Raw genomic sequence first — 16159 nt, forward strand, 5'->3', positions numbered from 1 at the left:
TCATGCCCAGGACAAGGTTTTAATAGAGAAACCAGGAATATATTTTACTGTACCTTTGTTCTTGACTTGTTGAAAGGCATGTGCAAACTCCCTGTTGCAAACGCTACATATATACACACAACTTTTACAAAGACCTTTAAACAAATTTTTCGTGATTTAACCCACTCCTGAGAGATGTCAGCTGTCCCTACAAAAATATATTTAACCATCTAAGTTTTCTTTCGCTTTTCGACATTTGAACAGGCATCTGTACAGTTTTAATCACAGAGACACGCAAATTGTTTTCCACAGAAGGAACATAGGGCTAGTTCTGGAGGTTGGCATCAAACCGAATACTTTACTACTGTTAAGTGTAAGTATTTTATAGTTTATAAGATAATGATAATGCACTTACAATTATACATACGGCATGTCGTACTATGTGCAAAAGCATGACTCCTGATTGAATCAGAAAAAAAAACATCACAAGTAATTTCCATGATGTTTAAATCCCTTACCTAAACGTTTTCAAGCATACCATTGGACACTTAACAGTATTTCAAGATACGATATCTTGATTTACATTCATGTCCAAGAATGTTGTCGTATGTATACCAACGTCTATATATATCTATTTATTTTCGTTTCTGTTACATGTTACTTTTTGATATAGTTTCCTCATTAGGAAACGTTCCTATATATAGAAATTATACGACTCGTATGTTATAACAAAAAAGTTTTCACTCTGTGTTAGTTTTCCAGTGTCTAACTTTGTTATATGTTTCAGATAGTAACGATTTTCTGTCGTTATCCGCCGATTAACAATGTAAAAATTCAGAAAGTGTTCTGTATTCATGGATGTGAGATGTTGGTTCCAAAGACATTTAATATTGCAACACTAGTTTCTTTTTCTTCAGTTGCAATCAGTGTTTTCAATTTATCGGTGTTATAAGTCCTTAGACACTCTAATAAGCCATGTTATAAAATGGCAATCATTTTTTCTTTTTTGTTTGGAACCACGGTGTGTTTGAGTATGAATGAAAAATGAAATAAAACTACTGCCCGTTTCGCCACTCCTATTCGGCCGTTTGTTTTATGTATTTTCCCGTTTACTATAAATATTAGTAAATTAAATAATTTATATTTGGCAGAATGAAATGAAAGAAAATATAACATATAGCAAGTAAACTACAGGTTATTGAAACGCGAAGTTTATTGATACAGGTAAACTCCAGAAAAAGTAGAAATTCTCAAGCTTCCACTCCCTTCGATATGTGCATGTCCACTTAACATTAAACCAACCCATACAACATCTCCTTGTTTCAAACGTTGGATGACCGTGTTTCCACCCTATAAAATATATGTTTTATATTGCATAAGTGTATTTTACAAAAAAAAAAAATATACTATTAAGAAGATCCTTTAGAAGCATAGAATGCAATCAAGCAAAATTTCCTTTTAACCTTCTGTTATTATTGACTGGAAAACAAGTGATAAACAGTTGCGGTAATAAAAATATATGTCATGCTTTGGCTTCTACCCAGAAGTTCCACATTGCTGCACTTTCCAGTACCCCGTGCTTACATATTTTGCTCTTATTGTAGATGCTAATTGCTTAATTTACTGCATTTTGCCATAGTCCGAATAAGGATAAAGCTGATACTGTCCTCTGTTATTCAGACTATTACTATGCAATGCTAAGTCTGAGTCACGCCCCAAATTAAATCTGAACTATTAATTACCGAAGCTTTTAGGTTTTTGCTGCTTAGGTATTTTGGAACAAAATATCGTAAAGCAGCATTTATCTTCTAGAATTTCACATTTGTTTCTAATTGATCCGAACACACCACCTTTATATATACTTTAATTTCCTTGATTCAAATTGAGAGCCTAGAAACATATACTGTTTTAATGCTTCTAGAATTACCTGAAGGTCTTGGTACTGGTGATATGTTTCAACAACAGCATCTACCATATTTTGGCTATTTATCACTAGCTCTGCATATGCCGCTGTAACACCGTCTGTTTCACTTCTTTGGCCAATAAAGAAAGAGAACATATACACCCCTGCTTCTAGACAGGTGAAAACACCTGTGTTAGTGTTATATCCATTGCCATCATTAATAATAACCTACAATATAAATGCACGATTCTGTAATAAACAGACATACTCTCATTTCACAAAATACATTGCTCAACTCCTTATCGGGTTTAGAACAACATTATCAGAAAGGTTACGTTGCATTATAATAATAGTTATTATCATTATTAAAGTATCAATAGGTGACTACTTTAATTGAGCAATAAATTTAATCAACCACTTATGAAGACTATTTCAGTGATACCTTGTTTGTCGTATCGGCACATTTATTTGTCGTGCTGGCGTGTTAACGTGTTTCTGCTCTTGAAACAGAGCAAAATGGCAGAAATCAACCACTGTAGGTAAATTTTCGCAAGTTTTCTTTTCCACGTGCAGTTGTACATTCAACACTATATTTTGTTAATAGCTTGCAGTGTTCTGAATGATACTTAAAGATAGGTTTGACAAAGAGTACAGAAATTAAATGATACCAAAATTTGAATTATTAACCAGGCATTCCTTGAAGGTAAAAGTTCAATTAATTTATTTACAATATCTGTACATATTTACCTGATTGAACTTCACGGTCTGGTGGGGTCCTAAGGTAAGGTCATGGTCGAGGTAAACAGAAAATGAAATTCCAGCCCGTTCTGAAAAATGGTAAAATGTCCTCTTCTTAGATAGTTTTAATTCAATTTAAATAACGAAATGTCTTCAAAACAACATGAAAATGATTGTTTTATTAAGGAACAGTTATTATGCACAGTAACAAGTAACAAGCCATGTATAATTAAATATAAGCAATTGTTCTAGACAAAGACACAAAAAGATATAATTCATTTTAAAGTTTTAGTATTTAACCTTGTCTCTTTATAAGTGAACTGTCACCGGTTGGAGCTCCCCGTTTCTTTAACCAGGCTTGACTTCTCGGACGTTGCACGTCTACAAAATCTTCACCCTGAGTCTTCTGCTCCTTTTGTTTTGGTAAAGATCCCATGCCTGATACTGAACCATCAGTCTTCTGATTGTGTTTACTCTGAGCTTCTTGAAACAAAAGTTGTCTCAGTATTGTTATTTTCCTATTGTTTGATGTTGACATGCGGTTTGACTGTTGTAATAATTTGTTGGTTTTGAAAAGTTCTTCATTGATCAACTTTATTTGCCTTGCCTGTGATTGTATAACCTTAGACTGGAAGTTCACCGAATGCTCAAGACGTTCAACTTTCAAGCGACTGTCCCTGGATGTAAAAACTATATCATTGGCATATCTTAATGGTTGTAATATGTATATACAATACGGTTATTATAACAGAAGCTCGATCTGGCTAGAGTGGATTTTGTCATATCGGATCTCACGAGGCGCACATGTACCGTGTGTGATCAGTCCTTGCAAAATCCACGAGAGCCGAATACAAAATCCCAGATCTAGCTGCTGTTGTTATGACCCTTTTTAATATTTACCTCCACCTATTTGTTTGTTTATTTGTAATCCAACGAAATCTTAAATGTTTGTTTATGTCAAAATCAAATGAGCGATGTTTTTTGTGTGCGCTATTTATATAACTGTGTCAGCTTATGCGTATCAATAAATGTAGTCCGGCAACATACTTTACAAAAGGTACAATACGGATTTTTTTCTGCCTAGTCATATTGACTTTGCAACACAGTCAAACTTTTGAAGGAATTCATATAGGTATATAATAAACTGAGTTATCATATTGATGCATTTTTGACACACACGTTTTGAGCATCTGAATATACTTTAAAATGAACCTTATACGAAGGATTACCTTAAATTACCAAAGACTGTATTACAACTCAAAAACGAAATAAAACACTTTTATAAAGCTTAGTTTAGTATAGAGTATTAATCCTTTTGAAAATAAGAGTTAAGGACGCATAATGTTAGCCAGAAATAATAAATGGGTTAGAGACCACTAATTGTTTTCTCATAGGCTTCCATTATGACATTTGTTTAGTTTTTGGCAAGAAAACTCCTTTGTAGCCAGTGTCCTTAGCAGTTTACGACCAACACTATGCTGAAAGTACGCATTAAGCTCACCCATTAGAATGTTTGCAAAAAGATAAGTCAACGCAGACACTAAGTATTTGCTGTTCATATTGTGGTTAAAACATATGTACCATTTGCCTCAAAGAATTTGATTTCGAATGTTCTTAATCAGCATTAGAAAACATGATGTTGGCTTTTTGGGTTCAGCGCCCGCTTTCAGCGTTGTTTCAGTTAAGTTAATCTAGCCAGAGATTCGGTACCCTTAGTAGCTTGTTTTCCGTATGTGCCAACTTCTCCACATGAACCAAAGTCGGGGGACAAATGATTTTAGACTCAATGTCTTTTATCATAGCGGAGACCATACGCCTCACTCGGGTTTCGAACTCATAACCCTGCGATACGTAGATCTGCTCTTTCCCTAATTATTGCTGTTACGTATTAAACGTGCGACCTGTGTAGCCATATTTCATCTTGCAATAACAATACTCTGACTGAATAGTGTCCAGCAATACAGAGAAACTTCACTAGCAGCACTCCTTAAACATGGAATATTACATTTGTGTAAATGCAGTCAGCGGCATTTCGGCAATGTTAGCAAACGTTGCCCATTAATTGTCATATAATTATGCAAATGATATAGATAATGATAATAGCGCGGTTTGAAATATATTTATTATGCAAGTTTTCCTCATGACTATGTTCCCATTATAATTACACTAACATTTCTAAGGTCTTCTTACTTTTAAGATGATGTAAATAATTTGAAACTCAAAAGTAGTAAGGGAAATTAGTGAATATGAATATTCAATAAATATTTGTGTTTGGCGGCCATCTTGGATTTCTCAACTTTTGCGTCCAGATCAAACCAAATGAATAGCAGTTCCTGAAACTAGAGACCCTGCCAAACATTTTGGTATATAAAACTTTCTGTTGCAACACGTAGACCAGTTCGGTGCTCTAAACCTCTATAGATTTGCAGCACTACAATGCACCATTGGTACGTAGAATGATAAAATACGTGACTATCTTTATCTCCAATAGAATCCAAATCATGGTCCCATTCCTCTTGAAACACTTCATGCAATTATTTCCACTGAAACCATATAGTTATACGCAAACTTGTTGTGCAGTCAAATATGTGACATTATGATGTATATAAGCAAATCCATTCCCGGGCGCAACCACATTTCCGATGTATTTTTTTTTTTTTTTTTTTTTGCCAATTAAGTCCCCGTAAAAGCACGATCTGAAGCAAATAATTGTGGTATTCGTTACTTTATAACAGTTGAGTTATCATAAAAAGGATGAGATGTCCTCGGATTAGGCATTTGAGGTCAGAAACTGCCACTTTTGTTGATTTCATACTTTTTTCTAGCTTCATGTCGCATATTTTGTGATAATAGAGCCATATAATAAATTACAAACCAGATATTTTACACATATGATGTATTTTCATATTTGTGTCACAAAACTCAATCTCGTCTTCATTTTTACGCGCAACACCAGCACTGACGTCGCGCGTATTCCCAGTGGGACCTAGATTGCGCATTTAACACCCGTGCAGATATGTGATGTTTCGTTTAAACAGTCATGCTATTAAGTAAACTATTTGTTATTTCCTTATGCATACATGACGCTAAATATCAAGTCGACGTGACGACAACTGTTGAACATACCATTGGGATTTGATTAAGTAATGTGCTAGTCATATTAGAATAATGATTAATTAATGTTCAGGGGTGTACATTCACAAACTGACAGGCAGACAACAAATAGGTTATCAGAGTTATGTTTAAATGTTGACATGCTCACTCAAGGTTGCAGGAAAATACCATATTACGCCATTTGACACTTTATGTATGGTCGCATTATTAACTGTCTTTTTTCTAGCTTTTATCATAGTTATTGCACAGAAAGAACAGATTTGTGGATATTTGTTAAAGACTTCAATCAGAAAGTTGGAAATAAATGGGTTTTTGTTGGGAAGTGTGACCGAAAAACGTCTAACATGTAAGTTGGAAAAGATACTGTGCTATAGATATTTCCCACTCTAAGGATTGATGATACGATAATGTGCTGTTACAAACCTTTGCTCTTGCTCCAAAGCTTCTATCCGATTAAGTAATTTGGTGTAGCTGTCATGTTTCTCTATTCCGAAACTTCCACAAAACATACAAAACAAAATGATATATTTCAGTGCAGTCATCTGCGCAGTATACATACTTATATGAAAATATTTCTATAAGATTGAATTTCCTCTATTTGTAAACTAGGTCTTCACTCTCTTATCACACAATGTCATTTTAGGACGTTTAGTTAGAGAAACTAGTACATTTAACATTGTTGTTAGTGAAAACTTACAATGTACTTATTTGTACAGTTTTCTTAGTAATCTCTAATGGGCCTTATTAGGGGTACGAACTCTGATGTTTGAATGTTATTTCAATTGTAAACAAACTATGTTAATGTTTACTCCTGATCGTCAGAATCAAATTCACAAAAGGAATTGTAACTCTGTACCTGCTATGAGCAAGTTTAAGCAGCTAGCATGCCTAAGATGAATGGTTCGATTCAATTTTGTGCACACAATGCATGCAAAAGTGGATATTATATAAATTTAGCATTGTGGAAGTGACAGTTAGAGGACAAAGCACGGTTCGAAAACTATAGCACGGTGTTTGTTACATCAGTGTATGTCTTGATACCGTTGCGGCGTTTCTCTAGAAGATACTGTTTGCTGGCATGTTCGTACAGGCTTGGCCCTGCTGGTATTCCGGCGCCGGGAGTACGAGGCTCAAAGGAGAGGGAAATACCGATTCATGCGATATTGTCTGCGCTAGCCACGCGCGTTCGAAATGTTTAGCTTGCAACACCTATGCAACCACTCATTTAACATACCTAAATAGTCGCATTAGCCGCTGCACTTATGTTCACCCTTTGGCAATATTACGGACAAAACTCTTTAATTTTATAATTGCATGTAGGTTATCTGAGTGTATTCCTACGTTTCTTAAACTTTAGCACTCCAAATGCACTCACTAGCCTCGATAGGCTGGTTTAGTTCTAACATTTTTAATCAACAATGTCAAAGGGAGAGTGGGGATTGTCCGCCTTGATCAAACTCAGCAGCGTGTATGTTGGAGGGGGGATTGTCGAGGGCGGGAATATGTCCTACTTTCGGAATTGAATGCGTGTATGCTGGCGTACGCGGCTTATCGGTCACCTCGGGAAAACACTTGTTTTCTCCTCGGCGGGTATCAAATTTGACCCTCAAGGGATATTTGCCCGTTTTCTTTGCTCTTTGCTACGTTTTCAGTATCATTCTATTCCATGCAAGTAATTGATATATTCCCACGTAAAGTATTATCTTAAAGTCCACAATTAATTAGTATTTTCTCGTAATGAGGTATTATCCTATAGTCTTTAAGTAATTGCCACTTTCTGTAATGAGGTATTGTTCTACTTTCTGCAATTCACTGGCACTTTCCCAAAAAGAGGAATTATCCAACTGCCTGTGGGTGATTGGCACTTTCTCTAAATGAGGTATTATCTTACAGTTTGCAATTCACTGACACTGTCTGCAAGTAATTGGTACTTTCTTTGAACGAGATATAATCCTGCTCCCAAAACAAATTGACACTGTCCCTAAATCAGGTATTATCCAGCACCCGGGAGTAATTGGCATTTTTCCCATAATCATGAAGTATTAGTCTGCATGGTTTTGGCGTTTTCTCTTAATGAGGTATTATTCTACAGTTCGTGAGTAACTGGTATTTTCCCCAAATGATGTACTGTACTATACAGTCCACAAGCAATTGACACTTCATTTATACCCCAGTCGCACATACGGCGCGGATAGCTACGTCTAGCTACGGATAGAAACGTAGTTATCGGTATCGTTCCGTACCAGAGTCGTACCTCAGAGTAGTCATCCGTATCAATCCGTACCAAAACTTGGTCAAAACGTAATCCAAACTTATTCCAAACTTGCAAGTTTCTCCAACTTTTGAACATGCACAAAAGTTTGAGCGAACCGTAGCCATTTGAGCGTGACTTTAGTCCAACTTGGCTGAAACGTATTCATCCGTAGTTAAACGTACTAAAACGTAGTTATTTGTGCTGTTACGTACCTCGCCGTAGCTGAACGTAGTTCTCCAAGGCTGCTTGTACTTAAGCGTAGTTCAACGTAGTTCACCGCCGACCCGTCCGTGCGCTGGGCAAGTTGCCAGGCGCAGTAAAACGTAATTCAACTCGTAACTCGTACCTATCCGGGTCCTATATTGTTTTGTTTGTTTCCTGTTTCTCACCATATTTCCCGTACTAAGACGTACTGCTCCGTAGTTATACACCCACAGACCAATTAATAATTTTTAAAGCATATTCTTTTTTTCATCCATAGTTAAAAAGTTATCATAGACATATAATCTATTACTTTGTTTACAGAGCTGTTAATTTGACTTCATGTGGAACGGGCCGTTTGCTGATGTTGATATAACTCGTGGCCCAATCCATTTGTATATGTTACTTTTGTGTTCATACTATTGTACATATGCCTAATAACAAATACAATAAAATATTATTAAACTATCTATCCGCACCGTACCTCAACGCACGGACATATCCGTATGTGTGACTGTAGCTATTTTGGTTTGGTCACTGTTCGCTGGACGTTTGTCGTACTGACCTCAGATCAATAATTATGGGCCATTTAACAGTCAGTGACCACCGTGTCAAATGTGATCTTAGACCAAAACATTCTTTAGTTATTTGACGAAAATGTTCTACTGTTTTGGGTCAATGTGACCTTGACCTTTGCCGGTCATGACTAATCTCCCTATTAAGTTTCGTGGCCCAAGCGTTCTCTAGTTATCATCCGAAAACGGTTTAACTGTTCCGGATCACTATCTCCTTGAACTTTGACCTACTGATTTCAAAATAATTAGGAGTCATATGCTCGTCATGAATCAACATCTCTATTAAGATTCGTGATCCTAGGCCTAAGCTTTCCAAGTGGTTAAACTGTTTAGGGTTACTGTGACATTTATATTTGACCTACTAATCTCAAAATAAAAAGGCATGATCAACTTCCCAATTAACTTTCGCGATCCTAGGCCCAACCGTTCTTAAGTTATCGTCCGAAAACCGTTTAACTGTTTAGGGACACTGTGGCCTTGACGTTTGACCTAACGACCTCGAATTCAATAGAGGTCTTCTGGTGGTCATGTCCAACCTTCTTGAGTTTTCATCTGGATATCGATTAGTTAAAGTAGGTGGGGCATATTTAGATAAATATCAATGGCAACCCATCAGGTAAAACACAATTGCGCGTATACCCTAAAGGTCAAAACGGTGTACCTTCAACATATACTTTGGTTTGGAATGTCACAATATGACCCTTACTGTTGGTAAAATGAAACCTCTTGACAAAAATAAATATTTCTGAGAAATACTGTGATGATTTTTCAAGAGACAATAGATAAGACAAAGGCAAGTATAGTGTTCTCATTTATCTTTATTCCGTAAATTAAGATGACGAACATATTCATGCGTACAAAAACACCCCTGAAAATGTAGATATTCTCAATCCGGAGCTCCCTTCAACATGTATTCCTGACGCAACAGCGCTTACCCATACAACATCACCTTGTTTTAAGCGAATAACGACCGTGTTCCCACCCTAAAGGAGATGAATGATGTAATTAAAACATGCCTGCGGTGTATAATAGGTATCACAGTCATGAGTTATATACAAAATATTTACACAGTAAATTTCATTACTGCGCTTTATCATGAATTGTGTTGCTCTGATGTTGTAAATCAGATAAGAGTGTGTGCATGGTTTTAGCGTCTTTTCAACAATTGTTTCAATCATAAAAACGACGGTGCCTACTGGAAGAAGTGAGCGCAATGCCAAGCATTAATGTACTACCTCATTAGAATATCACGTCTAAACAAGACATATTATACTGACGCTAGGCTGACCAGTCCTTCAGCTATCCTCTTAATGTTTAGCGCCAAGCGAGGAAGCTACTGACGCCATTTCTCATGCAAATGTTAAATGCACCTCAAACCAGTTTAAGACCCCCACTGTGTTTCTTTATTTCTTCGCTTTGTCCTTGAATGTTTGAATTGAGTGCGTGTGCGTGCGTGCGTGCGTACGTGTGTGCGTGTGTGTTTGTTGATGTGTTTGTTTTGTGTGAAAGTGCGTCCTCGTGCTGGGTTAACGTTTGTGGAGGCTGTGGTTTTTGGAACGTGGCTTTCCCTATTGGATATTTATTTTTCTATTATTATTATGACGCGGCCAGGGAGCGAACCCATGATCTTCCTCACTCGAAACAGGCGCTCTACCATAAGGCTACAATAGCAGAGTTTATCATTTACGACACTTGAATTTAACAGTTACGATCATAAAATTAAGAAAATAAGCAAAAATAATTTTTAAATGCAGATGTCGTATAGTGTCTTTGTCTGGTAAATGAAATTTTGGTAAAGAAAACTTAATGCAGTCTTTTGGTTTTGCGTGCGGTTCCATATTATATGATCGTCAACAGTCCAGTCCGTTAGACAAACCTGGATCATTTTATTTACCTGAAGATCCTGCGTTCTATGGAACGAATCTACAACAGCATTCACAATGTTGACATTATTTATCATTAGCTCTGCAGCCATTTCTTTAACATCTGCTGGGTCAGCTCTTTCTCCAATGAAAAACGATAACAAATACATACCGGCTTCAGGACAGGTAAATATACCTGAATATGGGTTGTAACCATTGCCTTCGTTGGTAATAACCTAAAACATATGCAGGCAAATTCATCTCAGCACGACTTCCTTTTGATTAAAAATGTGCGTTTAATGAGTCCTTCAAAACTTAAACTGACTTCATACATTTCATTAAGCATGTAACATGTGTCGAAAAAATGCCAGGTCTTAAACAATATCCATTACTTACATTTTCCATGTTGTAAAAACATGTTCTGATGATAAGTGTACTTATAAAGTAAAAAGTCAAATATTTTTTAGGAAATTGATTTCGTTGTTTGTTTAGGTCAAATTTTACATTTTACTGAATACACTGAGCAGATTGGCTCTCAGATTCTTAAAGCAAAGATGTAAATATCTTTCAGGAGAGATTTTCAAATAAGCTTGGCTTTCTACTCAATCTTTTATGCTTTACTTAAGTAGCGTTTCATGTTGTAAATGTATTTATATGAATAAAATATTATTTAAACCAAAAAACTTTCAATATAAACATTTCAACATAAGTACCTGGTTAAATCTAATGGTCTGGTGAAGTCCTAAATCTACATCATGATCAAGGTAGGTAGAAAACGCTACTCCTGTCCGTTCTAAAAACGTTAAATAAGTCATTGATAATTACTGATAAATTAATGTATTACTAAATATTACTGAAATCGCTTTCTTTCGGCTATAATATTATACTGAGGAGAGCACTTAACCACAATTAAAACTGCATTACATGTATGTGATATTAAATAAAATAAATGTACGACCAAAATGTTACAAACTAAATGAAATCAGATCTTTGGTAATGACAACTGACAATTTCTGTGTATTTACGTATCTGATGTCGGCGTTATTTAATTGTTATGAAAGAAGAATTTTCAGTGCATAAAACTGAGAGTACTTAATCGCACAGGAACTGCCAGTTCTCTTTATAGGTCCACTAACTTCTATCTTTACAACAGAGTAACAGTACCTCCAGCTGGTAGCTTACCAGATGTCTACTGTGGATGCCAGTTTACCTCGGGAATATCAGGGGAATATTGAAAACTATGACAAACTAAATGTGACTTCTACCTTAATCATTAACACCAGTATGCAACCTTTATGAATTACCGATTGAATAATGGCAAGAAATACTTTTACCTTGGCGTATATGAACGGAACGTCCCTTGGTTTTGCGGAGCAGGTTTTCAGGGTGTTGCGGTTTGCCTACGATATTTCCATACGGTATATTTGATGTAGAATTAGATATATAGCTTTCAGCCTTTAGGGGATCAGCTGTATCCTTAGGTGTAATTGCTCTAGAGTTCAACAAAATGTTCCACAGCTTCATTACCCTGCGCTTGTTATAAACTGCCGTGCGATTGGTCTGCTGCAGCAGTGCTCTGTCTTTTCGTGCAACATCTTTGAGATATTTTATTTCCTCTGTCTGCGATTCGATTATCTTAGATTGGTAAATAACTTGTCGTTCAAGACGTTCAATTTTCGAATGACTATCACTGAAATGTAAACAACATTACCCTACCAATTATCATTTATCGTTATAATTTAATGTACTGTGTTTGGTTACTTTCCCTTAAGTAAACTGTTACTTTCTTCAAAGCTTACTGTGTTTTGAAGTATTTACTTCACCTACACTCTTGTAATACAAGATTAATTTCTAAGTAAACATTTAACTTATTGCACGTTTTCTGGAATAACTAGAGTCAGAATTATTTATAAGAAGCTTCGTTGAAAATAATGTTTGAAAATTAAGTTTGATAATTTGTTGGATTTTTTTAAGCAACAGGTCTAAAATGTTTTTCGTTACAGATTCTTTTTGTTGTGGGCCTTTTTTGTAAATGCATGGCTCTGAGGCTGTATTTTTGGTGTATTGTGCTTCCGAGAAATCTACCCTTACCTATTGTCTTCTACAAAACAGACAATATAAAAGGCAGAATATTTATTTGTTTATTCCCAACATTCCTTCTAGATATTCAGATGTTCACATCCACCTTTCATACATGTATGTAAGTTTGTCGAAATAAATGTGGTATCTAATGAAAGATATTACAAAATACAAAGTCACTTCAGGGGAGAAAAACACTGCCTGACCTTTTCCTTAAATCAAATGAACCTTAAAGAAAATGAAATTATCCTGAAAGAAATTATTATAATAGCATACGAACAAAACTTAGATTTCATCATCGTGTAAATCAAAACCCTTTTACCGAACGCGCCGATAGGCTTTTGAGCAAAATAAGATGGAGAACATTTTAGGTATGTCTTTTTTATTTCATACAGTTTGTTGTAAGAATTGTAAGTTGTTATAGAAACCTGACCTTTTTTTTTCATCTGCAATTGAGTAGCTTTGATATCGAGCATTATGCATAAATATATACATATAATACATGTTTGAACATCTGTTTTCTACTTTATATTTTCACTGATAGAAAAAAGCAATGCGACTAATGTTCACCGTTGGTGTTTGGTCAAAAAATTATAGGCATCGCGCCGTGTAGCTAGATTTAGAAAAGTTGTAACAGAAATGTAGTTCTAGTGGTCTGTACTTCATTGAAATGAGGCTTTATATTGGCTGTAAGTTTCAACGTACTCTTTGAATGTTTGCCCCCCCCCCCCCCCCCTCCCCCTCGTTCCCCCGTCCCCCGTTTCTACCGCAAAAAAATAATTCTGCAATTACTTTGGGAAAGATTATTGGTCTTTAGCTCACTCTCCAACACTTTCAAATTTATTACAAATACAAAGTATTTGAAACATTAAATATAAAAGGTGACATTATTCAAAGACCTTACTAGTGTAGGTAAAGGCACATTTCTTAGGAGCTGCATTTTTTCATTGATATCCCTCTCAGTATTTCTTGTTTATTTGAAGATTCTCTTGTATCTTATTTTAGTGATGTTCTGGTTAATAATGATGCTATATTCTGCTATATGAAGCATAATCAAAGGGCCATAACTCCGTTAAAATGAACTAAGAATTGGCCGGATATATGCACACTCCTGTTAGTGTGAGTCATCCAAATAAATCCGGACAAAAGATTTATATGTTGACGATTCAAGGAAGGGTGGAGTTGAGGGAGGGCGCACATTCTTAGAACGTCACTTTTCCTATTGGATGTCTGACCTTTTTACATGCAAGCCATTCCTAAGAAGTTTCATTTAAATCTGGTCAATAGTTCAGGAGAAGTAGGGCAGACAATATCATTCATCATTTCTCACTAAAATTTATTAAATCCGAAAAAAAAGAAATGTACTGAAAATATGACATCTTAAGTAATTAAGTCGTAATGGTTCTATTGAAGTTTCTTGATTTGTGGCATATCATTTTTCTGAGAAATCTTGCTGACAAGAATTGTGGAATGAGTGCATGCACAGATAGGCAAAGCAGTGACAATATGTTCTTCGAAAATGTTCGGATAGCAAAATAAAAGTAATTTTTATTGAAATAAGAGACATATTACGCACCTGTGTTGTTGTTCCAACTTTTCTATTCGTTTCACGAGTGTTACAAAATCTTCATCCTGGTAAATGGCAAAACTTCTGGTGATTATCCAAAATACCAGAATTAAAATTAACATTAACGTCCTCATTTTGACAAAGTTTTAAACATATTGTAAATGTATAGAGATAAGAATGTTAGGTCTGATATGATAGTAAAGCTACTAAGTATACTTATACATGAACTTATTATTCCACGATATCATCGGTCTCGTACATTCATATAGTTAATCCTATTCTGAGGTTTGCAAAATGACGACTTCAATGGCTGTGTATGTACGTGACGAAATCTGTTGCGCCATCAGAGAAGAATTTACGAGTTGTGTGGAAAATGCTTAATCATCGTGGAAATGCGCGTACCCGTACATCTAGCATAAAATAACGACCGTTCTAACAATGGGCAGTTGCTCAGATGTCATCTTTTGCCTATATTATTAAAATATTTCTTCTTCTTGTATCTAAAATGCCAGATGATTGTAGTGTCTTGGCTGTCTTGTGTAAGGTGTAATGTATTGCTTTGGATCAATATCTACATGATAATAATCCATTTTGTGAAATAGAATTAGTGTACTATATTATCTTCTAAATTGCAATGTATTTCAATTTAAGTCTTTTATGATATTTGAGCCTGTGTCCAGCCAGGGTCTTGCTATAATTGTTTGCTACAAATCTTGCAGCTTGTCTTTAAATGTTTTATATATAAACTTCTGATAGTAATGATCCCATACACTAGAACAGTATTCTAAAGTTGGTCTTACAATAAGCAGCTGCATTGGTAGATCTTTTAGAAGAATGTAAATCACGTTTAAAAAACCTTAGAAGCTCGGACAAGCTTCATTAGAAATTGTTTTTACATGAGAAGACCAAGATAGATTTGATGATATTTCCACAGGTGGCTTGACTGACAAGAGGCTGATAGTGCAAGGTGTAGACTGTATTTACAGGTTTTCTGGACCAAGAGACATGCAGTATGTGGCATTTGTTTTAATTTAATGACTTCCGCTTCCATAATGATACACTGTTAAGGTTCAGCTGATTTACAAGAACAAAAGCAAAACTTGCGCACACTGTTATTTTTAAATGTACGATGATGCGTATACATGTTCAGTTATAAAAACAATTGTAAGAGTGAAAAGCAACTATTTGATATAACATGCAGTAGGGACACGCATGTTAAATATTTCAATTTTCATTTTTTGAAAGCCGTTGATTAATATTTAACAACCAGAAATTACACTTAACAAGATGATGTGAATATAAAGGTAGATAACTCTTCAACAGGCAGTACTCAAAACTTACAAGGAATGGGCTGCTTTTATGCTTGTTTCTCTGTCCCTGAATTAAAAGTGGTTAAATTGTTTCAGTCATTGCGTCTTTAAAGCTAGTGACGTGAGCATTTCTTTTGTTCGGTGTTGTTATATATTTTGATCCTTTCGGATCACGAGGTCAATTCAATACTTCTATAATGTAGTCTCGCTTATGCCAGTTTTATGTGGGTGCTGTAGGTATTGCCCATTTTATCAACTCTTATGTACAGACTCAGTCAAACCAAGTCCGCTATTGCTTTGCTTTATTGTGATCCGAGATTCCAAAGGATCTTCATGTGGATAGTACTACACACTTTGCTTTTGTATACTAACCAGTTCGAAAGTTAGGGATTCGCTTGATGGTGAAAGCTATTATTTACCCTGTCTTTTAATTTTGGAAAATTGCGGGGATAACGAATATGGTTTTTTTACACAATACACAGGTTATAACTCCCCAGTGGTGTTTTCTACAGACCGCTCTTAAAGTCCGTACCCAACTGTGTCTTTCTGACCGTGCATTTTGTCCTCATAATTTTGT

At 35.6% G+C, this 16159-nt stretch overlaps 2 protein-coding genes across 2 annotated transcripts; both read right to left on the reverse strand.

The window, feature by feature from the left end:
• Positions 1-1174: 1174 nt before the first annotated feature.
• On the reverse strand, positions 1175-6364 carry LOC123528090 (uncharacterized). The gene is made up of 5 exons (XM_045307840.2): positions 6158-6364; positions 2921-3297; positions 2630-2709; positions 1907-2110; positions 1175-1329 (listed from the first exon to the last, which is right to left on the reverse strand). Exons 1-5 carry the CDS (start codon positions 6289-6291, stop codon positions 1192-1194), a joined length of 933 nt encoding a protein of 310 aa, XP_045163775.2. The 5' UTR covers positions 6292-6364; the 3' UTR covers positions 1175-1191.
• Positions 6365-9564: 3200 nt separating this feature from the next.
• LOC123528207 (uncharacterized) lies at positions 9565-14457 on the reverse strand. Its single transcript, XM_045307936.2, has 5 exons — positions 14282-14457; positions 11961-12316; positions 11340-11419; positions 10659-10862; positions 9565-9747 (listed from the first exon to the last, which is right to left on the reverse strand). The coding sequence occupies exons 1-5, from the start codon at positions 14404-14406 to the stop codon at positions 9613-9615; spliced, it is 900 nt and encodes a 299-aa protein (XP_045163871.2). The 5' UTR covers positions 14407-14457; the 3' UTR covers positions 9565-9612.
• Positions 14458-16159: the final 1702 nt, after the last annotated feature.

This window comes from Mercenaria mercenaria, chromosome 14 (genome assembly GCF_021730395.1).
Source record: "Mercenaria mercenaria strain notata chromosome 14, MADL_Memer_1, whole genome shotgun sequence".
In the NCBI taxonomy this organism is placed as follows: Eukaryota; Metazoa; Mollusca; class Bivalvia; order Venerida; family Veneridae; genus Mercenaria; species Mercenaria mercenaria.